At 44.2% G+C, this 25629-nt stretch overlaps 1 protein-coding gene across 2 annotated transcripts; it reads right to left on the reverse strand.

The window, feature by feature from the left end:
* Positions 1-272: 272 nt before the first annotated feature.
* Positions 273-25131, reverse strand: HPN (hepsin). 2 transcript variants are annotated; one of them, XM_087970918.1, is made up of 13 exons: positions 24661-25131; positions 17794-17892; positions 15689-15790; positions 14815-14856; positions 14180-14309; positions 13679-13801; positions 12657-12697; positions 11763-11928; positions 9878-10068; positions 8146-8241; positions 5429-5571; positions 3898-4062; positions 273-2626 (listed from the first exon to the last, which is right to left on the reverse strand). In XM_087970918.1, the coding sequence occupies exons 2-13, from the start codon at positions 17807-17809 to the stop codon at positions 2588-2590; spliced, it is 1254 nt and encodes a 417-aa protein (XP_087827044.1). In that variant the 5' UTR covers positions 17810-17892; positions 24661-25131; the 3' UTR covers positions 273-2587. The 2 variants fall into 2 exon arrangements, with proteins under 2 accessions (XP_087827044.1, XP_087827045.1); XM_087970919.1 differs by lacking the exons at positions 17794-17892; positions 24661-25131 and having other exon boundaries at positions 14180-14304; positions 15689-15760.
* Between the last annotated feature and the right edge of the window lie 498 nt (positions 25132-25629).

Raw genomic sequence — 25629 nt, forward strand, 5'->3', positions numbered from 1 at the left:
TCCGAGAATAAAAGACCGTTTGTGTAAAATACCCAGCTATGTAAAAAAAAAAAAATTAAAAATACCCAGGAAATTTGAAGCACATTTTACAGTTTGCTGTCCTCTGCAGTTCAAACCATGAAATGTTTGTCTTTCCTTGCAAGGATATTGGTGAGCTATTACTGGGGGAAAATACACCTCTTATGAGACATAAGCGTTAGTTAAATTGATTTGGAGAATCCCCATTTTCAATGGGGATTGTTAGGGAAATCTACACGAACATTCAAGAACTGTTCACAATCAAAACCAGTTTATTTTATTGAGATCATTACAAGTATGGAAATGTATACAATCTGAGTGTCTATGAAGATTCTCAGTCCTGCAGGTCATGGTTGTCCCAAGGGCGCTTTTTCAGGAAGCAACGGCCTTTCTTGTTTTTTTCTTTGAAGAAGTTTCCCTTCCCTTTCAACTTCTTCAGCTGTGGTTGGATGGTGGGGAATGGAAGCTGGTTGCAAGGAATATAAATGCTGCCAATCCCCACCATCCAGTCAGAGCTGAAGAAGCTTCTTGGATGAGAAGCAAAACTTCTTCAAAGAAAAATAAAAACAAGAAAGTCCAGTTGCAAAATGCAATCTGAGTGAACAAGATTAGGTAAGACTGAAGAGAGGCAATATAGTCATATATATATATATGCAATGTATAAAGACCTAATAAGTGGACTTTCTTGGATGCTTCCTGGTATTGGAAGATACTGGCCTCAGCCAAAGATAAAAAGTGAAAGTTTCTTCATGAAAACGAAAGGTCAGTTGTACCCAGATGATCATATATAAACCATTGTGAATAATTAGTACAAGAAGATACAATTGTACATCACTGTGCCTTCTTCTAAGATATCTACCCATGGATGAAAGCAATCGGACTCCATTGTCAGTGAGCCTCTAAACTGGAGACAACATAGGGCAGGAGATAACCTTCTAGGGAGTTTTCCCCAAGTGATGTTTCTACATGTAATGGACTGCAAATTCCAAGAATTCTAGCCAGCCAAGACACCAGGTTGGGTGAGATTTTTGAGAGTGATATATAAACCAAAACAGATCAATTGAAGAAGTCTGCCTCACATATTAATATAAAAGAGCCATCAAGGGGTCTGTCAGTCCAACAGCATACATAGAAGATATCACTTTATATAAACAGGTAGAAAACCCCATACCGGATAGCCCTGAAGATGTTACCTAGTAGGGTAATGAAATATCTGCAGGCAAAAAAACATGCTCAGAAAGCACCATGGATTCCAGCATTCAAGCCTGAGCTACACATATTTTCATTCAGCTGGGGCAGGAGTTCTCTTCCTTGTCGTTCTCTCTTTGTTCATAAACTTTCTTTTGTCTCTAATCCAAAGTGGGACTCAAACACAATCCATTTACTGTAATTGTACGTTTACCAAACCCCTTTTATGTTCTCATGGTCTTCCCAGAAGTTTGCCATTGGAAAATAAAGCATAAAGACTTCCTGTTTTCTTTTCCATCTGCCAATCCCTGTAGATTCTGAGTTTGTTCAGTTAATTTCATTATATATGCAGAATGAAGCTCTTCTACTCTTCCATTGTTAAAATTCTCAGGAAAGGGAGGAGCAGAGAGAAAGTTGTGTGAAATCATTTGTACGATATGGACACAGTGGACTATAAGCCAATGACCTAAAGCAAGTTTTCCCAGCCATCTTTCTACTCCCATGCATCTGAAGGAGATAACTACCATCTGTGGGTAAGGAATGATGAAAACAATAATCCACACAATCAAGGAAGATCAGGTTGAGAAGGGCTGGTCTAAAGAAGTTTGGACAACAACGCTCAAAAAATCAAAGAATGATAAAATAGTCTGGTGGGATACATTGTTATGAAAATGAATAGATGTGAAATCAACGCCAACCACAAGGCTAACCAAATTTCAAATTTGGGGTTCAGTGTTCAACTTTTGATAGGATTTTTATTATAACCCTTTAATCCAAGTGCATCCATTAAACTTTGAAAGTCTTTAAAGCTGTGCATGTGATTTTATGTAGCAGGAGCTCTTCATTAATTATAAATGCCTTGGAAAGCTGGGCACAGAAGATGGATGGAAACTAATCAAGGAGAGAACCAACCTAGAACTAAGGAGACATTTCCTGACAGTTAGAACAATTAGTTCTCCAGAAGTTGTGGGTGTTCCAACACGAGGTTTTAAGAAGAGATCAAACAACCATTTGTTTGAAATGGTATAGGGTTTCTTGCTTAAGCCGGGGGTTGCTTAAGCAGGACTAGAAGACAGACCTTCAAGATCCCTTCCAACTCTGTATTCTGTTCAATTCATCCATAGATGAGCAGCTGAAGGACCAAAAGGTCCATGAAGAATTGAACAAAAGCATCTTATCAAAAACCTGAAACAACCAGAATGCCACAATAGCTTCAGCAATTGGCAAGGACCTTTCTGTCCCATTCTGCTCATTTGGCCAGGCCGAAGATATCAGTACGTTCGTTCCTTTTTTTTTCTCCTCCTCCTCATTTTCCTTGATTCTTCTCCTTCTATTTAAAGCAGCAATTCACTGGAAAGGGAGGAGGCCAGCTCCATGCATTTCACTGCTGAATCACCAACCCACTAATGTGGGAGTTTGTCTGCAAAAAAAAAGAAACAGAGACAAAGTAAAGGAAGCATCTCCAGCCTTCCTCAACCCGATAGGCTTCAGATATTGTGACTTCTGATTTCCATCACCTCCAACCAACATGGGGATGTTATTCCAACACATTAAAAGAGCACAAGTTGATCTGGGTTTTTCATCTCGTGGAATCCTGCTGATGAAAATTAACTAAAAGAAGAACTGGTCCATGTCCATGTTCTACTTCTTTCCCCAATTATTCAGATCAGTGATGGAGAATCACTGTTGAAGCAATGGAGGTCAAATACTGGTTCATAAGGGAAGGTACGAGTAATAATTTGATTGACCCACCATCTACCCTTGATTAGACTAGGGCTGTGGTAAACATAGTGTCAAACCCCAGATAGCTGTGTAAGCTGAAAATTGTCTTGTCTTTCACAAAATTTATTGTCAATCTTGTCTTTCACAAAATTTATTAAAGCAAAAGCAGTAATGATATTCAAGCAAGTGAATTAGTTTAAATTTGTAAATATATCTGTAAATGTCTATGGAGATTTTCAGTCATCCACATCATGGTTGTCCCAAAGGTGCTTTTTTTTTGCAAAAGGCAACCAAATTTTGTTGTTCCTGAAGATGTTTTGCTTCTCATCCAAGAAGCTTTTTCAGTTCAACTGAACTTATGAAGTTTCTTGGATGAGAAGGTAACACTTCTTCAAGGAAAAACAAAGAAAGCCCAGTTGCCCTTTGAATAAAAGCATATTTGGAATATCTGTTTGTATTTAAGAAACTTTCTGACTGTTGTTCTCTCCACCTTATTGAAGAAGTGTCTTCTCTAATAAAGTGGTTTGGGGATTGGGTACATTAAATGTTCATTATATTTTTACTATTTTAGGGCTTACAAGGTAGGTTTTGTGACTTCCTAGCTCAAACTGGAAGTTTTGTGTTTTGTGTTACTGATTTTCAACAATTGTTCCCCTAAAGTTTCATTGTTAGGACACAGAGAGGCTTTGAAAAGCCAAAAGGAAGGTTAGATTACCTTGGAATCCCACTGGGGGGGAGATGAAACAACCTCATTTAATGATTGCAGTGTGACAAAATACTTCATCTTGCAATTGAATTAATCCATTTTGCATGCACAGAAACAAATCCATCAAAATAGGCTGATTTTACACAATATTGAATGTGCCCCTGCCAATTAAACAAAACTTAGCATGTTGATTAAACATTTTGTGTGAACACAACCATGATTCCCACAGCAGCTTCTCTGGCGTATTCCCCCATTCAATTTACCTTCATGGTGTGGTGGATCCACCCATGGAAAGCATTCACCTTGGTGTAGACTCCAGGCTTATTGGCCAGGGCACAGCCTGTACCCCAGCTTACAATGCCGCACAGCCGCCAACGTAACACTTGTGAAATGCTGTCTTCACACATAAAAGGGCCACCGCTGTCCCCCTGTCATGAGGAAGAAACCTAGGTTAAAAGGAAAACCTGCAATTTATGTTATCATCCTTACTTCCTGTTCTGACCCAGCCGAATTCCCTGAGAGCAAAAACAAAGCTAAACTCAAAAACTGAAACGTTCACGGCTTTATTCTACAAACACCTCTTTGTAGTTACCAGATGGCTTGCAGCCAAGTAATCCAAGTAGCAAAACCTTCAAAGAAATCAAAGTCTGTTATCATGACACTTAACCCTTTGAATGCTTTTTGCCTTCTGCAAAGGCAAAAATTGCTTGCAACCAGGCTTATATTCCCTAGAGGGAGGGGCCATTACATTGCCTCCTTACTTCCGAGTCATCTATGCAGCTTCAGCTGTTCCCTCCTACGAAGCATCCTGCGCTCACATGCACTGAGCACAGGCTCTTCAGGAACCTCCTCATCACTGCTGCCAGCCCCCACCATCTCTGAAGGCAGCAGTCCACTCCCTGATGGTCCCGGCCCCTCCTCCAAGTCCTTGCTTTCCTCCACCATCTGCACCTGCTGCTGGCTAACCACACTTCCCTATTCACTGCGCTGCTATTCCAGAATTCAAAGCCCACAAGGGCTTGCTGTCTGGGGATAATGGGAGTTTTTAATTCAGCACACTTGAATGACGTCAAGGAAAGCTATTATGGTGGACAGAAACAGGCTTCTAGATGCTCACTAAGAAAGGATTTTTCGAAATGACCATCAGAGCATTAGTATTTCGTTTATTATTATTAACAGGCTCTGATGCTAAGGAGTTCTACTTCCCTTCCCCACCTGAAAAAAAATCTGTTCCAAATGTAAAACACAAGCAGAGGAGTTTCACTTTCAGTTTTAGTTTCATAGCAGCAACCAGCTTTAGTACAGAACAGTTGAGCTAAGCCACACCCAGGCTCCTTGCTGTCTCCTTGCTCACACAGCAAATACTGTTTCAGTTTTCAAACAGTCCTCAACTCTTACACACACTGACAGGACACTAGTCGGATGAATACCAATGGATGCTGGTAGGAAGAGGCACAATTTTTCCCCCTTATTGTCCTCCCCAAAAAACTAAGCCCGACCACAGGTAGCTCCGTAGCGAAGCATGGGTATTGAGCTAGTTGCTTTATATTTAAGAAGAAAAAGCTACATCCAGCTAAATAGTCCTACGATGAATCTAACGTCTACCTTTGTGTTCTCCATCTTGAAGTCTTTCAGATATATTTGGCTATGTTTCCCATTGATGCTGCCAATGTCTAGTGGGCACCAAGCCGAAGACGCTAACTTCTAGAGCAGTGTTCCTTAACCATGACCATTTTAAAATGGGAGGACTTTCATTCCCAGCATTCCCCAGCCAGCATGTCAAACTGACCCTACCTGGCAAGCATCTATACCTCCACCTGGAAAACCAGCGCAAAACATCCTGGGCTTTATCTGACTGCTGTAGTAATCAGGGCCGTTGCAGATAGCGGTGCTGATGACAGGTACTCTGGCCTCTTGAAGGTCTTCAGACTGATGGCCTACAAAAGAAGGAGGAATCAGAAGCTGCCTTTGTACAAGGGAGCCTGGTGCTTCCATCAGCTCAATACCCGTTTTACAGTGGTTGGCAAGTTCTCCCTCGACGCCATGCTTCCCCCAGGCCCCAATGTAAACACGGGTTCTTCGGCTACTTGTCACCTTCTCCAGGAACTGTCTGAATACAACTCAGCAAGCTGAGACTCTTTATTGCAGAAAAGAATAAAGTCAGAGGTGGTATTCAGACCAGTTCTGACCGGTTCTGGAGAACCGGTAGCGGAAATTTTGAGTAGTTCGGAGAACCGGCAAATACCACCTTTGACTGGCCCCGCCCCCATCTCTTCTCTGCCTCCCAAGTCCCAGCTGATTGGCTGGCTCTTCTTTAGTTGCCCTGCAAAGGAGAATGGAGCTGGAAAGAAGGATAGTAGGGTGGGGAGGGAATGGGGATTATTGCAGTATCTTTCCCCTGCCACACCCATCAAGCCACGCCCACAGAAAACTGAATCCCACCACTGAATAAAGCCATATATAGACAGAAAAGATAGATCACTGCAGTACATAGAAATCGAACCCTGACATAGATCTACAGTTCTGGGTGTAAATTTTAGTCTTTTTTCCTTCGTTCAGGATCAGTAGATTGTTGCTCATTGCCTTAACAGCCTTGGGAAGGACCTAATCTATAGCGCATAGTTGTTCTTTTTATTGTGGGAATGTGCTGGCATCTGCCTTACTCAGCTTACCGGGAACAGCTCAGGGATTGGGAGTCCTTTGCCCTGCCTGAATTATGAATTATGATGACAAGGGATGCCGACAATTTATGCAGTTCATCAACATCATTCTAGAGAGTCAGAGGTTCTCTGAGATAGGATTCTCGGATCGTTTAGTTGAACTTTGGATCCGAGATGTTCTATTAGCAACCCAAAGTCTTTTCAAAAGTTTTTTTTTTTAATTAGATCTTACCGGGGGTGGGCTGCTGGGGGTTCGGCGGGGTTCGGGAGAGCCCCTAGCTAAGGTTCTGCACAGTTCAGAGAACCCCCAAATCCCACTCCTGGCTGGGGCCCGCCCACCCTGCCACTCCCCTCCCAGGTGTCCCCACATGGCCCGTTTTGGATGCAGGTAAGTGCAAGGCCTGCGTGGAGGCTCAGGGAGGGTGAAAAACGGGCCTCCCAGAAGTTCAAAGAGACCGAAAATGGGCCCGTTTCCTGCTTCCAGAGAACCTCCGGAGCCTGGGGAGGCCATTTTCGCCCTCCTGGAGGCTCAAGGAAAGCCTCTGGAGCCAGGGAGGGCAAAAGCGCCCCCCCACCTTGGTGCAGGAGGCTGACTAGGCCACGCCCACCATGGCCACGCCCACCCAGCAACCGGGCAGAGAACCCTTTGCTAACGTTTTTTGAAGCCCACCCTTGGATCTTCCTTGAGCAAGGAAGAAGGACCTCTGGACCGAAAGCCAAACATTTGGAGAAAAGAGTTATATGTCTTCATCTCCACAGAGAACCAGCCCCCGTAATCCCCCTCAGCTTTGGTGAAGCCCCAGTTAAAGTACGGATCTTCGGTCTCGCTTTTTCCTGAGCTACTTTGGCTGCAGCTTCAGAACAGAGACCGGCCCATTTCTCTTCCAATCCATTGAGGCCAATTTATGTGAGTTTAAATGTGCCCCGCTGTTATTAAACCAAGCCTCTGCCGAATCCAGTATCCTCAAAGAGAAGCAAGACGCAAAAACTGGCATCCCACTGTGTGTTTTCCATACAGAGGCATCAATGCTTAAGTGTCAACAGGAAGGTAACGATCTATTGTAAAGGAACAGACATATAAATTCTGCAGCCTTTAGAAAGTGGTAGGGAGAACAGTAAAAGGAAACATTTATCTGCTAGCTTAATGGTGGTTGTTGTGAGGCTTACAATCATGAGAGAGATATTATAGGTATATGCAGGGGCAATTAAGGTCAGCCTCTTGGCTTCTTACAAATAATCCCTTTATTTTGTGTGTCCTTTTCTTCCCTTTGGCCAGGCCTTCCTTCCTCCCTCCTCCCTCCCTCCCTTCCTTCCTTCTTTGTCCCTCCTCCCTCCCTCCCTTCTTTTCCCTTCCTCCTCCCTCCCTCTCTCCCTCCCTCCCTTCCTTCCTTCCTTCCTCCTTTCCTTCTTTGTCCCCTCCTCCCTCCCTCCCTCCTTTCCTTCTTCGTCCCTTCCTCCCTCCCCTTCTTCCTCCCTTCCTCCCTCTTCCTTCCTTCCCTTCCTCCCTCCCTCCCTCCTCTCTCCTCCTCCCTCCCTCCCTCCCCCTCCTTCCCTCCCTCCCTCCTCCCCCCCTTCCTCCCTCCTCCCCTCCCTCCCTCCCTCCTTCCCTCCCTCCTCCCTCCCTTCCTCCCTCCCTCCCTCCCTCCTTCCTTCCTTCCTTCCTCCCTCCCTCCCTTCCTCCTTCCTTCCTTCCTTCCTTCCTCCCTCCCTCCTTCCTTCCTTCCTTCCTTCCTTCCTTCCTTCCTTCCTTTCTTCCTTCCTCCCTTCCTCAAAAAGCAGAACTTTTCAACTGAGTGAGAACTCCAACCGTACAAACGCTACTGCCCTCTCGTAGCAGCAAGAGGACCTTACCATAATATTGCGTGTTGCCCCATCCTGTCACCGTACAGATCTTGCCATCCACCAAAGTTTGCCCCAATGCTGGGAGGCAGATGGGCTGAATAAATTCTGGAAGAAGAAAAAAGAACCTTAAAAAACATGGCTACTATCTTGGGTAAGAGAGTCTTTCTTTCCCTGGCTCACGGCCATGAGTGGCAAGTTGCTTTCTGTGACTTTTCCGTGCCGAAAATTTCTCCTGATGTTTTTTATTTTTTTAACCAGTTGGAAGAGAGAATTTATGAATCAAAGGAAAAGTGACTTTCAATGGAATTTTCACTAGAGGGTGCTGGCCTTCCACAACTTTAGGGAGAAGAATCTAAGCGGATTTTAAAGGTTTGTTTTTTTTAAATCCCGCCTTTATTCCTTTATAAACAAGGCGGCAAACATACCTAATACTACTTCCTCCTCTTTTCTTTCATACCAGTGTGAAGATGTTGTACACAAATAAAGGATGGGTGGACTTTCCATTATGATTGTGCCTACCGTCCCTGTCCTATTGTTTCTTTTATTTTTTCTTTTATTTTTCTTATATGCACCCATTTCATGTATTCATAACTATGTATACACTTATACTTATTATCTTGTAAACAATTGACAAATCAAATAAATAAATAAATAAATAATATCATGAGCCACCCAACTCCTGCCCAGCAATATTCTCACTGTCAGCCTTCCAAGTAATGCATCTTCCAAAAGCACAAGGCAGGTAGATTCCTCAAAGAGCAGGTAGATCCGAAGCAGGTAGATTCCTCAAAGAACATGTTTATTGGATACATCATATCAGGACAGCTAGTGAAAACCAACTCTGAAAGTTTTCCCGGGTTTATGACATAATTACAAGAGCAATTGTCCCATCCTTCCCCAAGTACCACAGGCCACACTGTCCAGTGAAGGTGAAAGGACATATTGACACAAATCAATCTAACCTTTGCTCTTGGCTTCTGTTAAAGAAGTTGCTTGTACTGTTTTGCTAAGGTTGGGAATCATTTGTTAGGAATTCATTCTGTAAAAGAATTGTATCCTTTTCTATCTGGTTCCTCGCTTCTGCCATTTGCTTCAGAGCTAAGCACATCCTTGGAGACAGTTCTCAGGAATGTCCTGCTCCATAGATAAGTGGGTGGAGCTGCCTAGGAGCACGAACACACAAGGACAAGGGATACCCTGTAAGATAACCAAGCATGGACAGAGCATGGACAAAGAATGCTCCACGGATTAGTGTGGGGAGGGCGTGGGCAAGATATTGCCCACGTTGAAGAACAAACTTTTGTCTCTGATTGGCTAAGCAAGTGTATAAGATCCTAGACAAACTTTACCTAGGTGTGGCTATTCCTTACGTGCATTTTGTCTGTATTTTTTTGGATATAGTTTTGTCACCTTTACTCTGGCCATTAAAAAAAGCTGTTTCTTTTTGCAAGCCTCGTCTCGAGTCTCACTCTCTTTGGCATCTCAGTGGCTCGGGGAAACTTCTGGGACCTTACAAAGGCATTTGATCAAGGGTTCCTTGGTTACTCCTCTCCTCCTCCAACTGTCATGTGTTGACCTTGGTTCCCACAGGATGACCTTGGTTCCCACAAGAAAGCTTTTTGTTTTGACTGCTAGCCAGTCTATCTACTTCCTCCTCTCAAACCCGCCCCCCAAAGTTCATGGCAACTATGAGGCAGCAAAAGATGGCTTCAGACAGGTTCGTTTCAGAGTTGACACTCACCATTGAAGGAGAGTGGTGTGGCCAAGCGCAACAAGGCAATGTCATTGCTGTTCTCTTCACTATTGGGGTCCACAAAGGGCCTGTACCCACCATGGTACACAATGCTGGCTATGTCCATCTGCAGGCCCCTTATGGATAGCTGAGATACGGCACCCATGAAGACCTGCCAGCGGTACAAGACACGATTCCTCCTGCAAGGCAGACCCAAAAGGAGAAGGTTGGACAGCAGGTGGGATCAGTGGGACTTTGGATTTATCCCCTTTGGACTTTTGATCAAGTTAATTAAGGATCTAGCAGCTGCATTCACATCACAAGCTATACTTGATTCATTGGAACCTTGGTTAGGGTTGTTCCAAAAGTACTTTTTCAGTAGGTAACTGGACTTTCTTGTTTTTTCTTTTGAAGACATTTCGCTTCTTATCCAAGAAGCTTCTTCAGCTCTGATAGGATAGTGGGGAATGGTTCACAGCTAAAGAGGCTTCTTGGATGAGAAACAAAACATCTTCAAAAGAAAAAACAAAGTCCAGTTGCCTCCTGAAAAAGCACCTTTGGGACAACCATGACCTGGATGATGACTGAGAATCTCTACAGACTTGGTCAAGGTTGATATTTTTTGATATGGCTTGTTAAATCCAGAAAATGGCTTCAATGACCAAGCAGAGCACATGTGTAAACTCTGCCCAGATATATTATTTCATTTGCTTCAAAAGGCAAAAACAACATCCCTGGGGTGTTTGGGGACTCTCTTTTTCAATAGCACGTTGGGCCCATGGACTGTGGTTGAAGGTCAGATATCATGGCTAGATTTGCATATTGCCCAAAATGTCCATTTATTTCATCAAAACCTAACTCAATTGTCTGAGTTCACACAGTCTGCTAAGCTTGAACTACCCAACTGTATTTTGACTTAGGACCCCCGCCTAAGATCATAATCTTAACAAGCCGAAGAATCTTCAGGGTCTTAGAGACCAATATAAATGCTTTTTGAGTAAAGTCTACAATTAGCAATAAATCAGGGTACATTTCAGAGGGCTTTCCGTTCCTTGAATTCCCCAGCTGGCTGTCATGCCCCCATTGGAGTCTGAATCTGAGGAGGAAGACGAACAGAGAGTGGGAGTGTGGCTCCATTGGTTGTGGAGGAAACTGGGGAAGGGCAAAGTCCAGCTGGGCAGAGCAGGGGAGAGGTAGAACAAGAGAGAGGGAATTCAGAGGAAGACCCAGGCCCACCCCCTCTTCATCCTAGGGCACGCAGGGAAGAATGGAGAAGAGAACAATGTGGGTTGCATGGCTTACGAGGAAGGAAAGGCCCCCCGATTCCCTTCACAAGGCACACCTGGGGAGGAAGTTAAAGGAGAGGCAGAGGGGTTGGGTGGCCTGAGTTTATCTAGTGTGGCTGTTGTTATCTGTGTTCCTGGCATCCTCCCAACTGGTTTGATTTACTGCTGTGTTACTTCACTTCTGGAACTCCTTATCTTGCCCTGCCGGATTTATTACCTTATTTTGCCTTGTTGGATTTATAGTTTAAAGCCTTCTGTTTACAACAATTTGGACTGGAATATCTGCAGCCAAAGACTGTTGCAGGTTCCTGGGGGAGTTTTTCTCCAGACCAGAAAGTAACTGGGAGCAAAGTTGGAGCTGATAAAAGGACCCCTACTTATTATCTGGCTGTGTTGCCCTTGTGCCACGCCCCGGGTCATCACACTGGCATGGCTGTGGCTTAGAATTCTGGGGATTGAAAGCAAAACATCTGGAAGGCCCTTCTGAACTCATCAACAGTTGACATACTTCCCTAGTGAGCACTCAGAAACATCTGGTCAACTGTTAAGAACAATCAATATTACAAATGTGGATGTTATTCTATACACATATCTAGTCCGGGACTTACTCTGGAAAGCAGTGAGCTGCTGTAACTACCCATTCATTTGAGATGATGGAGCCACCACAGAGATGTGTCCCATCGTAACGTAGGCTGACTTGCCAGGGCCATTTACCCACACTGGCGTCTTGGCCACCTACAATCCGGTCTACGGATAACTTCCTGCGTCCACAGTCTACAAAACATACAATAGTTTAATACCTGTTCTGATGCAACTTTGCATCCCACATAACTTCATGGTTAAGTTTACAATTTTTATTAGCTTATAATATAAAATACAAAAGCAAATACTAGGAAAGAAAAGGGAGGGAAAGGGGAAGAGAGAAGTATAGAAAAGAAGAGAAAAAAGAAAAAAAAAGGCATTGACTTCCAACTCCCTCTGATATAGTAAGAATAAGACAGTAATATCAAATCTCAACTTTTTACTTTTCCATAATAATATAAAGTAGCCACTTCTGTAATGACAATCTATCTAATCAGTAAAGCCCAAAATCAAAGGTTCATTTTTTTTTCTACCTCAAGCATAAAGTCCAGAAGTGGTTTCCAAGTAAAAACAGAAATACTTATGTTGTTTTCTTTGATCAAAACAGTCGATTTAGCCATCTCAGCTAATTCCATCAACTTTTGTGCATCCCACATAACTTCATGAATGAAATCTTATTCATGAGGAACAAGGATATTACAATAACCCAGCTGAGTGCTTGTGATGAAACCAACGAGCATCGGAGGAGAATTTAGATTTGAGCAAATCAGAAGACAGGAAAGCTGGACGTAGCATGTGAATAAGAGAAAGACCTGAGAAAGATTTGGAGAAAGGTTAAGATGAGAAAGAAAGATCTGAATTGGAAGAGGGCAGAGAAAGATGACTAAAGATACCCTTGAAATAGTTTGTGAGTTTCATACCTTGGCAAAGAGTTGCTAGGATCCGGCCTGTCAGACATTCACTGTGAGAAAGAGAAGAAAACTCAAGTATACAGAAGGAGAAGTAAAGAGGCATTATCAAGAAAAGTGTGAACTCCCAATTTTTGCAGCTTGAACTTTCGGTGGCATACAGAATAGCTCTAGTTTCTATTTCCTTGAATGATGACGGCACTGATTACATTCAGTTCTCAGGGATCTTTCATTATAGACTTCACCAATTGGTCTCATATGCAAAGATGAGACAATTTAGGAAAAGTAGCTAATGTATATCATGTTACTTCTAAGCAAATCCTGGACCAAGAAAAAAAATATTCCTCTTTTCCCTCCTTATCTTTCCATTATTTTTTATTTTTCATTATATGTTTGTATTTCATGAGCCACAGTGGTGCAGTGGTTAGAGTGCAGTACTGCAGGCTACTTGTGCTGACTGCCAGCTGTCTGCAATTTGGCAGTTCAAATCTTACCGGGCTCAAGATTGATTCAGCCTTCCATCCTTTCGAGGTGGGTAAAATGAGGACCCAGATTGTTGGGGGCGATAGGTTGACTCTGTCAACTGCTTAGAGAGGGCTGTAAAGCACTGTGAAATGGTATATAAGTCTTAGTGCTATTGCTATTCCTTCCTTCCCTCCTTCCTTCCTTCCCATCCATCCATCCATTCATCCATCCATCCATACCAGCCCAAGGATGACTCAGCCTTCCATCCTTTCGAGGTGGGTAAAATGAGGACCCAGATTGTTGGGGGCAATAGGCTGACCACTAAGAGCGGGCTGTAAAGCACTGTGAAGTGGTATATAAGTCTAAGTGCTAGTGCTATTTTATATTTTGATAAATCAATACAATTTGTTACCTGGCAGGAGTTGCTATATTTAGACTGCTGACTTCCCGTCATACTTACCCATTGGCCAGGATGGCTGGAAATAATAGATGTTACCATGTACATTCAAGGCTGGGAAGGCCTGTGGATTTAAGCGAAGGAAAAGTGGGAAGAAGGAAATGGTCCTTACCAGACAACAATGGCCTCTCTCAGCTTTTGCACAAAAGGCAGGCGGGACTCATCCACGCAGAAGTAGCCTGACGTTCCATTGGCACCTGCACTGCCTGCATTCAAGACCGAATGGGAGAGAGATCTGGAACAGAGACAAATCCAGAGGTGGGATTCAGCAGGTTCTGACCAGTTCTGGAGAACTGGTAGCGGAAATTTTGAGTAGTTTAGAGAACCGGCAAGTATCGCCTCTGACTGGCCCCGCCCCTATCTATTCTCCGCCTCCCATTGAGTCCCAGTTGATTGGCTGGGTCTTTTTTGGTTGCCCTGCACAGGAGAAGGGAGCTGGAAAGCAGGTCAGTGGGGGTGGGGAGGGCATGGGGATTTTACAGTATCCTTCCCCTGCCATGCCCACCAAGCCACACCACACCTACCAAGCCACGCCCACAGAACTGATAATAAAAATTTTTTGAATCCCACCACTGCTATAGACCTTGTCATCACAGCCACGTTTTGGGTGTACCTGACAAATCCCATCTCCTCGCAACTAAGAGCTGCCACCTGGGCATCAGAGGAAGAAGAACACAGTAGCCTCCACTTCCCTTCAGTCTCATCATACACAGTTAGGCGCAAATCCTCGGAATTCACCTGAACTGAACAGAACAAAAGGTAGTGTATAAGACAGGACTATCCCAGCTCATTTGTGCCCCCCCCCTCCCCAGGTATACTGGCTGATCCAGGAGTGGGATCCTATCTGTTCCACTACTGGTTTGGTGATCACACATGTGCGCACCTAACGTGCACGCGTAGCTTTCCACACATCAGCTGAGGCCTGCAGGACCAATCAGCTGGGAGGAGAAAGAAGAGAAAGAGCACAGGGGTGGGTGGGAGGGAGGGCCGATCCTGCGCTTTTCTCTTCTTTCTCCTCAGGTGGTTTTTTTTTTTTTAACTACCAGTTCAGGCGAACCGGTACGAACCGGTAGCATACCACCACTGGGCTGATCTCATCTGTTGCTGAGCTACAGCTGCTTTTTAATCAGACTGGCTGGGAATTGGAGAAGCTGTAGTCCCACAGTTCCTGAAGACATCGGGCTGGAAAAGGTGAGGCTAGGTCACAAATGGCGGGAAGAGTTCCACTGCCCTTGGTCGCATACTCACCCGCATATAAGCTTCCCTTTTCACTCCCAAGCACAGACACCACTGCAGTGGGAGATAAGAAGGCTGATTAGAACATCGCTCAGCAGGAAGACAATGACAACAGAGGCAAAATCCATGTTCTACAGAAGTTAATGCTTGCTCTTCACAGCAGGGAAACCTTTGGAAATAGGGTGGGTGGACTGAGAGAGAGTGGCTGGCTCAAAGTCACCCAGCTGGCTTTCATGCCTAAGGAGGGATTAGAACTCACAGTCTCTTAGTGGTTGAGCCAAAGTCACCCGGCCAGCTTTTATGCCTAAGGCAGGACTAGAACTCAACGTCTCCTGGTGATTGGCCCAAAGTCACCCAGCTGGCTTTCATGCCTAAGGCAGGACTAGAACTCACAGTCTCCTGGTAATTGGCCCAAAGTCTCCCAGCTGGCTTTCATGCCTAAGGTGAGACTAGAACTCACAGTCTCCTAGTGATTGATCCAAAGTCACCCGACCAGCTTTCATGCCTAAGGCAGGACTAGAACTCTCAATCTCCTAGTGATTGACCCAAAGTCATCCAGCCAACCTTTGTGCCTAAGGTAGGATTTGAACTCACAGTCTCCTAGGGATTGACCCAAAGTCATCCAGCCAGCTTTCATGCTTAACTATCATTGTATGCAAGTGTTTTTCATTTGCATGCATATCCTCATTCCTGCCAACCTGCAGCTGAAAATCACTGCTTTTATTTTACATCACAACCGATTTATTTATTTTATTTACTTTATTTTACATCACAACCAATTTCTTGACTGGGACCCATCCAGAATTGGGTCTCAGATGGTGGGGAGGATCTATAAGTGTTTTAAATAAAGAGATAAACCTCTCTCTGACCCAACAAGGGATCTTACCTATTGCCCAAATCCCAACTCCGATTCCAGCCAAAAGCAGGAAGGTGCCGGCTCCCACTGCCATGACTTTAGGCAGAGTCCAACGGCATGTTTTAAGTTCTCCTGAAAGGTAGAAAGAGCAGCAGGCAGCAAAGGTCAGAGCTGTCCCCATCAGGCAGGAGCAGGTGTGGAAAAACACCTCCCCGGATACCATTAATAACAGAGAGAGGGTTTCCTTCAAGTTAGGAAGGGAAAATGGAGAAACGTGGCAATATTTCAGAATGACTTGGACTTGCCATTGTACATAACAGCAGCTTAGGATGTTTGTCACCAGAGGTGGTATTCAGCCAGGTCTGACAGGTTCTGGAGAACCGGTAGCGGAAATTTTGAGTAGTTCGGAGAACTAGTAAATACCACCACTGACTGGCCCCACCCGCATCTATTCTCTGCCTCTCATTGAGTCCCAGCTGATCAGCTGGGTCTTCTTTGGTTGCCCTGCACAGGAGAACAGAGCTGGAAAGCAGGTTAGTGGGGTGGGGAGGGAATGGTGATTTTGCAGTATCCTTCCCCTGCCATGCCCACCAAGCCACGCCTACAGAACCAGTAGCAGAGGTGATATTCAGCAGGTTCTAACCACTTCTGGAGAACCGTGAGTGGAAATTTTGAGTAGTTCGGAGAACCCGCCAATACCACCTCTGACTGGCCCTGCCCTCATCTATTCTCCGCCTCCCGAGTCCCAGCTGATTGGCTGGGTCTTCTTTGGTTGCCCTGCACAGGAGAACAGAGCTGGAAAGCAGGTTAGTGGGGTGGGGAGGGAATGGGGATTTTGTAGTAACCTTCCCCTGGAGTGGGGTGGAAATGAAAATTTTACGGTATCCTTCCCCTGCCATGCCCACCAAGCCACACCCACCAAGCCAAGCCAAGCCCGCCAAGCCATACCACACCCACCAAGCCACGCCCACAGAACCGGTAGTAAAAAAAATTGAATACCACCACTGTTTGTCAACATCCTAATACAAAGGCCATGAGGATGGGTATATTGCAGTACCTTGATACTCATCGTTAATTGGTTCCAGCAGACACAATGAGTACCAGAACGATGAATACCTAACACATTTTTCTCATAAGGAATAATGTACTGAGTCACAAGGCAGCTGACACTGACATGCTGACTACCAAACAAACAACGAGTAAGGGACAACGTTTTCTCATCCAAATGCGTTGAGTACCAAATTCGATGAGTTTCAAAGCAGTTGAGTACCAAGGTATCACTGCAGGGGGGGGATTCTACCAGTTCGCACCTATTCACTAGAACCGGTTGTTAACATTCTAAGCAGTTCGTAGAACCGGTTGTTAGAAGAAATTACTGGCCTAATCCTGTAAGGAAGGCAGGAAGGAAACATTCTGGTGTTGCTTACAGAAACTGCCTCTCTGTTAACCCTTATTACATTCTTGGCAGGACTAGACTTCCTGTCTCAGGAACTTCTCTGGAGTTTTCTTTCCCCCTTTTGCTGGTACTTTGCTTATGTGGAGTGACCATTCAAAGTTAAAATGGCACTGAAAAAAGTGACTTATGAGCATTTTTCACACTTACGACTGTTGCAGCACCCCCACAGTCATGAGAGGCCAGGCGAGGAGATGCGTGCCTCGATGTGAGTGATGTTGAGTTGGCCATGCCCAGCCAATAACATGACCACCAAGCCATGTCCAGCCAGTCACATGACCACCAAGCCACGCCCACCAACTAAGCCACGCCCACAGAACTGGTTGTTCCAAAATTTGAATCCCACCCCTGTACCACTGTATATACCAAAGCAAACAAGCCGTAAGACGTGGATTTGTACATGTGAACCAGGTCTATGCTATACTATCACAATATTTAGTTTTCTGGATGGTCTTCGGAAACTCCACTTTTGAACCTAAAACTAAACCGAGAGGAAAGAAACCCTTATTATTATGATCAGATAAAAGAGCAAATAGCTTTGCACTTCTCCTGAATGCCTGAAGATGTTCGTCTTAAAGTCCTACTCGAACATGAAAGAGCGATGGGAAGGTCGAGGATTCAGAGGAGGAAAGAAAGTTGTTGGGTTTTTCCTTCCCTTCTCTTTTTCTAGGGTTCAACTCACCATCTTTTTCAGCCATCTCAAAAACAATTAACCATCAACGCTGCTGTTTGGAAGTCCAGTTCTTCAGGCCCAGGAGCCTTTGGGTCCAGTCCCCAAGTCCTAAAACCAGAAAGGAAGAATGATACCCATCTCTTTTTCTACAGTAGAGCCAGGGGTGGGCTTCAAACATTTTAGCAATGGGTTCTCTGCCCGGTTGCTGGGTCAGCATGGCCACGGTGGGCATGGCCTAGTCCAGAGGTCTCCAACCTTGGCAACTTTAAGACTTGTGGACTTCAATTCCCAGAGTTCCTCAGCCAGCAAAGCTGGCTGAGGAACTCTGGGAGTTGAAGTCCACAAGTCTAAAAGTTGTCAAGGTTGGAGACCCCTAGCCTAGTCGGCCTCCTGCACCACGGTGAGGGGGGGACATTTTTGCCCTCCCCGGGCTCTGGAGGCTCTCTGAAAGCCAGAAACAGGTCCATTTCCGGCCTTCCTGAACTTCCGGGAGGCCCGTTTTTCACCCTCCCTGAGCCTCCACACGCGCCCTGCACTTACCTGCCTCCAAAACGGGCCACGTGGTAACTCCTGGGAGGGGAGGGCAGGGCAGGGCAGGGCCAGCCAGGAGTGGGATTTGGGGGGGTTTCTGAACTGCATAGAATCTTAGCTAGGGGCTCTCCCGAACCCCTGAGAAACCCCAGCAGCCCCACCCCTGAATCAAGCTACAAGTCTCTTTTTCTTCAGCTAGAGTTGACCCGTATTCCTCTTGCAAAATTCTACCTGGAATTTCCTACTAGCATTGAAGCATCGACGGTTATTTAGCTTCCCCTATTTAGTTACGTTGTTATTGTTCAGTCGCTAAGACATGTCTGACTCTTCATGACTCCATGGGACACAGCATGCTGGGTTCCCCCGTCCTCCACAGCCTCCCAGAGTTTGCCCAAATTCATGTTCATATTTAATTATTTCGTTGGGTGAATTTCTGAGGAAGAGAAACGTATAACTATTCTTCAAATCTGAAGTCTGGGCTGCTTTGGGATTCACTCACTCATTCACTCACAGATGATAGATAGATAGATAGATAGATAGATAGATAGATAGATAGATAGATAGATAGATAATAGAATTCTATATTGGCCAAATGTGATTGGACACACAAGGAATTTGTCTTGGTGTAAATGCTCTCAGTGTACATAAAAGAAAAGATACATTTGTCAAGAGTCAAGAATCACAAGGTACAACACTGAATGATAGTCATGGGGTACAATAAGCAATCAAATCATACTACGAAACAGTATAAATCATAAGGATACAAGTGACAACATTACAGTCATACAATCACAAGTCAGAGGAGATGGGTGATAAGGAGTGTGAGAAGATTAACAGTAATAGTAGTGCAGAATTTGTAAATAGTTGAACAGTGTTGAGGGAATTATTTGTTTAGCCAAGTGATGGCTTTTGGGAGAAAAAACTGTCCTTGTGTCTAGTTGTTCTGGTGTGCAGTGTTCGTTCATTCATTCATTCATTCATTCATTCATTCATTCATTCATTCATTCATTCATTCATTCATTCCACAGAATAGTTTGGCCTTCCAGGTTTCCACTGAAGCCTAAACAACATCTGGCTGCTTCAGTGACTGTCAGAAGGCTGATCTGCTTGCGCAAGGATCAAAACCTTCTTTCATATCATTTTTGAAACATGTGCAGTCCTGATGCCCGGGACTTGGACGCTAAAACTGACTTTGCCTTGAGCGTCCTCGATTAACCTAGCAAAACACATTATCACTCTGTGGCTGAAGTAGCACCATTCAGGCACCAAAAGAAGCTGTCAGCGAGCCTGAAGGAATCTCCAGATTTGCAGACAAATTGACAGTGCTTAGTCTCATTCTCCCTCACACACGCACACACTATACATAACACCCAAAAGCAGCGGTTGAGGAAAGAACATGCTCAACTGTTAAGGGGGGGGGCGGTGGAATTTCCCGGAAGATAGCTTGCCTCTCTGCAGCTCTGGATTAACCATTAAGCAAAATTAGCACAGACACCAAATGAAGGGGAGGGAGAGTTTATTTATTCTCTTAGCTACCAGGCCCTTAACTCTTCCACTGCCGTAATTGAGTTGAATCAAACTTTTTCTCTTTCCCAACAAATTTTATTAGTTTTACAAAAACAATACACAAACAATCAAGGCATAATAACATAAAAAATCCTTTCCAAGAAAACCAATAGAACATACAAAATAGTTCCAAATTGTAGTATAGATATTTACGTTATCTATTCAACTTCGTATCTTATCCCAACTTCTCCTTTTCATTCTATTAACCAAATTATATTTCTTGCTAATTAAAGTTTTATTGCCTTTCATAAACAATACACAAACATACAAAACATAAAACATTTTTTTAAAAAAACAAATATAAAACATCTTTTCTGAAGGCTGTTTGATCCCGGGCTAAAAACTCATCGCACAGACACAAATTCAAAAATCATATTCACTTTATATATCGTTCCATATCTTATTACCATTTTCAACTTTCTATATAGCTTCTTCCCTCTTTTATCTTTCTTAGTTTTGTTTTATTTATCTTATCTCAATTCAATTCATAATACTTATCATTCTTTGTCTGTTCTATTTCCATCTATCCATTCATCTTTTCTCTTTTAATATACTTCTCCTGTACACTGATTGGAGTGACGCCTTTAACTCGTTCCCCTAGCTTAAAATTACTTAATATAACACTTAATTTATATTGGGATTCTGTTTAGTACATTCTAAAGTTACACAATAAATTTTATGAAAGTTGAATCAAACTTTTTGATTAGTTGCCCTTATCCGCGGTGTTTGACTTTAATCTGCATTGTTTAATGAGTGACTGAAGATTTCAAAGTGTGGTTTGCCAGCCTCAACAGATCCCATCTTTGTTTCCATGTCATGGCAATTTCATTTCTGTCAAGGGGAACCGTTGCTGAGTTGTGTTAGGGCTTCAATCCAATTATGGGACTTTATGAATACTCCATATTGAAGCATGGCTACAAATCCCACTCTCAGGATGCACATTTTCTCCCAACGTGTACAGGTGGTCTTCAACTTACAACCGTAACCGAGCCTGCAATTTCTGTCGTAAGTCGTGATGATTGTTAAGCAGGCCATCACATGGCCATGCCTGCCGTGGTGGCGCAGTGGTTAGAGGGCAGTACTGCAGGGTACTTCTGCTGACTGCTGGCTGCCGTTCAGCAATTCAATTCTCATTGTTTCAAGGTTGACTCAGCCTTCCATCCTTCCAAGATCAGTAAAATGAGGACCCAGATTGTTGGGGGCAATAGGCTGACTCTATAAACCGCTTAAAGAAGGATGCAAAGCACTGTGAAGTGATATATAAGTCTAAGTGCTAGTGCTCAATGGTGGGATTCAATTTTTTTTACTACCGGTTCTGTGGGTGTGGCTTGATGGGCGTGGCAGGGGAGGGTAACTGCAAAAATCCCCATTCCCTCCCCAACCCACTAACCTGCTTTCCAGCTCCTTTCTCCTGTGCAGGGCAACCAAAGAAGACCCAGCCAATCAGCTGGGACTCGGGGGGTGGAGAATAGATGGGGTTGGCGGGGCCAGTCAGAAGTGGTATTTGCTGGTTCTCCGAACTGCTCAAAATTTCCATTACCGGTTCTCCAGAACTGGTCAGAACCTGCTGAATACCCACCTCTGCTAGTGCTGCTTAACAACCATCATGACTTATGACTGAAATTACAGACTCAATAAAAGTTGTAAGTTGAGGATTACCTGTACCTTACTGGAAGAAAATGTGCATCATGCAAATGGGATTTGTAGTCATGCTGCAATATGGAATGTTTGTAAATAATTGTTTTGTGGCACTTAAGAAATGCAGCGATCATAAAGCAAATACCCCAATCATTAAATGAACACATTATAAATATGAGGCATTACCGGTATGTATTTATTTGGATCCCACCTTTATTTTATTTTATAAATAACTCAAGGTGGTGAATGTATCCAACAAAGCTTCCTCCTCCTATTTTCGTCACAACAACAACCCTGTGAGGTGGGTTGGGCTGAGAGAGTGTAACTGACCCACGGTTATCCAGCTGGTCAAGGTGCAACTAGAACTCAACATAAATTCTTCCTCCATACAATTTAAGATGGCTTAATAAATAGTTGATTTATTAAAATTCTGTTATTGATCGCTTAGTTTGTCTAGTCATGCATTCCAATAGGGCAGAGTGTGGCTCTGCTAGCTTTTGATTAAAATAAGCAAATCAGGCTTCACAGTTTAGAAAGCAAAGTTTGTGGTTGTTTATCATGTTGTGGATAATTCAATAAATCGTAGCTCAACAACTTGGAGCTTCATCCGTGCGCAGATTCAGGAGGGAGCCTCTATTGCTACAGCATGTATCCTGTTGCATCTTATGTGTCATTGTGAAAAACAAACTGCAGACCAATATTGCCTCTGGCTCAATCCCACTCAGTTCCTCTTACCTGCTTTAATTTATTAAAGAAACATGCCAAAATTTTGGCACCTTTAGCTCAATCAAATGAGATACTTTACAAACAGAGATGCCAAATTTTAAAGGACACTTCAATTGCTCAGCCAGCAACAGCTGGAAAAGCTAATTTTCCTCTCTACACTTTTATCCTAAAATATGTTTGTGGTTCTGTTTCAGGCAACACTTGCATAAAATGCTAAGACTGCTGAGTTTGCATTGGGGTTAAGGGTGCAGTTTGTGTTGATGACTTAGCATTTTGTGGGATCCCACCCAGAGTTGGTATTCAGCAGGTTCTGACCAGTTCTGGAGAACCAGTAGCAGAAATTTTGAGCAGTTCAGAGAACTGGCAAATCCCACCTGTGACTGGCTCCGTCCCCATTTATTCTCTGCCTCTAGAATCCCAGCTGATTAGCTGGGTCTTCTTTGGTTGCCAAGTACAGGAGAACAGAACTGGAAAGCAGGTTAGTGGGCTGGGGAGGGAAATGGGGATTTTGCAGTATCCTTCCCCTGCCATGCCCAACAAGCTATGGCACGTCCACCAAGCCATGCCCACAGAACCAGTAGTAAAAAAATTTGAATCCTACCACTGATCCCAACCCCTTGGGTTTCTTTGTTCAGTGAATCTAGATTCCCCAAATCGAGCAACTGATGTGAATCCACCCAGAATGCCAGGCACAGTCTAGTACTGTTTTACTGGGAGGAACATATCCAAAATGCAGACACATTATATGTGACAATCTCTTTCACAAAAGTATTCACAAGGAAAGAAGACATTAACCTTGGAAATGGAAAAATTCCATCCTCCACCACTACCTTAGCTATATTCGTAGAATACTCTGAGAGGAGTGATTGCAGGGGTCAAAGCATACACATTTGATGAAAAGGTGAAATTTAAAATACAATGAATCCTTTGTTGCTGTGGACTCAGATCATCTTTCTAAAAATGTTTGACAATCCGCCTTGCCCTCAGTTATTTAAATTGCAAAATTATTGGGTTCAGTGTCCGCAGAGTTTAAAGTGCCACACAAATACACAAACCAATGGCACTAGTCCGATACGATATGGGGTCTCCTGTTTGAGCAAGGGTTGGACTAGAAGACCTCCAAGGTCCCTTCCAACTGAGCATTATTACGCTCAGAGAACCCAGCCACTGTTTAAGCAAGTTGCATGAACCAAGTTATCCTATTAAACCACAGCATGGCTTATTTGTTTGGATATGGCATGATAAATGAATGCAACATTTATATTTTGGTCACCTGGGTTTCAGATTTAGAGTGCTATCAGAGGTGACCCAACCTCAGATAATCCTGCCAGGAACCATCTGCAGAATACGGGGCACAGCAGAGCTCATTCCTTCTGGAGTCAAATTTTGGCCATCACCAAGATAGGGCTACTAAATACATAGGGCCACTAGATGGTAGCAACCAGCCAGGGTTTTCTGTGGCTCTTTGTGGCCACTTAGTGGCCCCATGAAGTATTACAACTCAGGGTGTCTGACTAAAGAATAGATAGGAACGGCTTATTATAGAATCCAAGGCAAAAGGTTTATTGAACTAATTAAACATGAATTAATTTAGAAAGAGCAATATTACATTTAATTATATATATATTAAATATTACATACACTGGCAGAAGAATAATTTATTCCAGTGAGATTGCAGTGATATGGATAAATCGATGCCATGGAGTCTAACAGTTACTTTATCTTCATGAAATAACTATGGATGCTAATCAGGAGGTCAACTTTCTCTGAATTCTCCCCCTATTCAAACACCCCCAAAAGAGACATTTTAACATTTAGATCAGGGTGTCAAACTCAAGGCCGAGGGGGTTACTTAGATCGGGCCCGCGGAAACAGTGAAGGAGTGGCCCGCGGTGCCTCTGCCAGCGAAAATGGAGCTCGGGAGAGCTGCAGGCGGCTGTCCTGGCTGCTTGATCTGTGGTTCAGTAATGCCAATTCGGGAAAAGGGTTAATTCAGAAACTTAATTCAGAAACTAAACAACTTTTTAAAGTGTTAGGAGCATCCTTGGTATGACTTTATTTCTGATCCTAAGGCAGGAGCGTAGAAAAAAGTCGTTGGCAACCTGCTCCCACAAATTAACTAATGCAGGGGTCTCCAACCTTGGCAACTTTAAGGCTTGTGGACTTCAACTCCCAGAATTCCTCAGCCAGCAAAGCTGGCTGAGGAATTCTGGGAGCTGAAGTCCTCAAGCCTTAAAGTTGCCAAGGTTGGAGACCCCTGAACTAATGAACTCTCTCTCTCACACACACACACACAGAGACACACTAATTCAGAGAGAGAGAGAGGAGCCACTTTGGTTATCCCAGCAGGGCAACCAATTCTGCTCTCCAAAGAACCGGGAGAAGCGAGACTGGGCGACCTTGTCCCCTCCTCACCTGGCTCTTCCACCGCCTCAACCGCCGCGGGGGACTCGCCTTCTTCCAGCCCAGGGAGGCGCGCTCTTCATCGCCGGGAAGGGAGGCGCTGCCGGCGGAGAGAGGCGCTTCTGCCCCGAGCTCACTGATCCTCCTGGGCAGACCAGAGGACGAGGAGGAAGACAAAAGAACGAAGCCTGGAGGAAGACCGGGAGATCGCAGCCGCCGCAACCGGGCAGGAACGGAGGAAGGGAGAAGGGATCTCCGCCGAAGGGGAGAAAGGTAGAGGGCGGGGCTAGAGGAAGGTGGGCGGGGCTCCGCCTGTTTCCATATTCCGCCTCTAAAGGGAAGAAGAGTTGAGTGGAGGAAAGGCGACGTCGAGGTCGCGATCCCAAAGGGAGGCAGACGGACAGATAGAAGAAAGGGGGGGAGGGAGGGAGGGAGAGAAGAAAAAGAAACAGACAGACAGACAGAAGAAAAAGAGAGCGAGAGAAGAAGAAAGAGAGAGGAAAGAAGAGAGAGCGAGAGAAGAAAGAGAGGAAAGAAGAGAGAGAGAGAGAAGAAAGAGATAGGAAAGAAGAGAGAGAGAGAGAGAAAGAAGAGAGAGAGAAGAAAGAGAGAGGAAAGAGAGAGAGAGAGAAAGAGAGAGAAGAGAGAGAAAGAAAGAGAGAGGAAAGAAGTGAGAGAGAAGAGAGGAAAGAACAGAGAGAGAGAGAAAGAAAGAGAGAGGAAAGGAGAGAGAGAAGAAAGAGAGAGGAAAGAAAGAGAGAGGAAAGAGAGGAAAGAACAGAGAGAGAGAGAAGAAAGAGAGAGGAAAGAAGAGAGAGAGAAGAAAGAGAGAGGAAAGGAGAGAGAGAGCAGAAAGAGAGAGGAAAGAAGAGAGAGAGAGAGGAAAGAAAAAGAGAGGAAGGGAGAGGGAGGGAGGAGAGAGATCCTGATTTTTCCTTGTCGGAAATGTGTTTTTGGTTTAAGGGTTCCTAAATTAGGGAG

This window comes from Notechis scutatus, chromosome 8 (assembly GCF_049901735.1).
Source record: "Notechis scutatus isolate UNSWTSFEM ecotype Mainland chromosome 8, rNotScu1.2, whole genome shotgun sequence".
Taxonomy (NCBI): Eukaryota; Metazoa; Chordata; class Lepidosauria; order Squamata; family Elapidae; genus Notechis; species Notechis scutatus.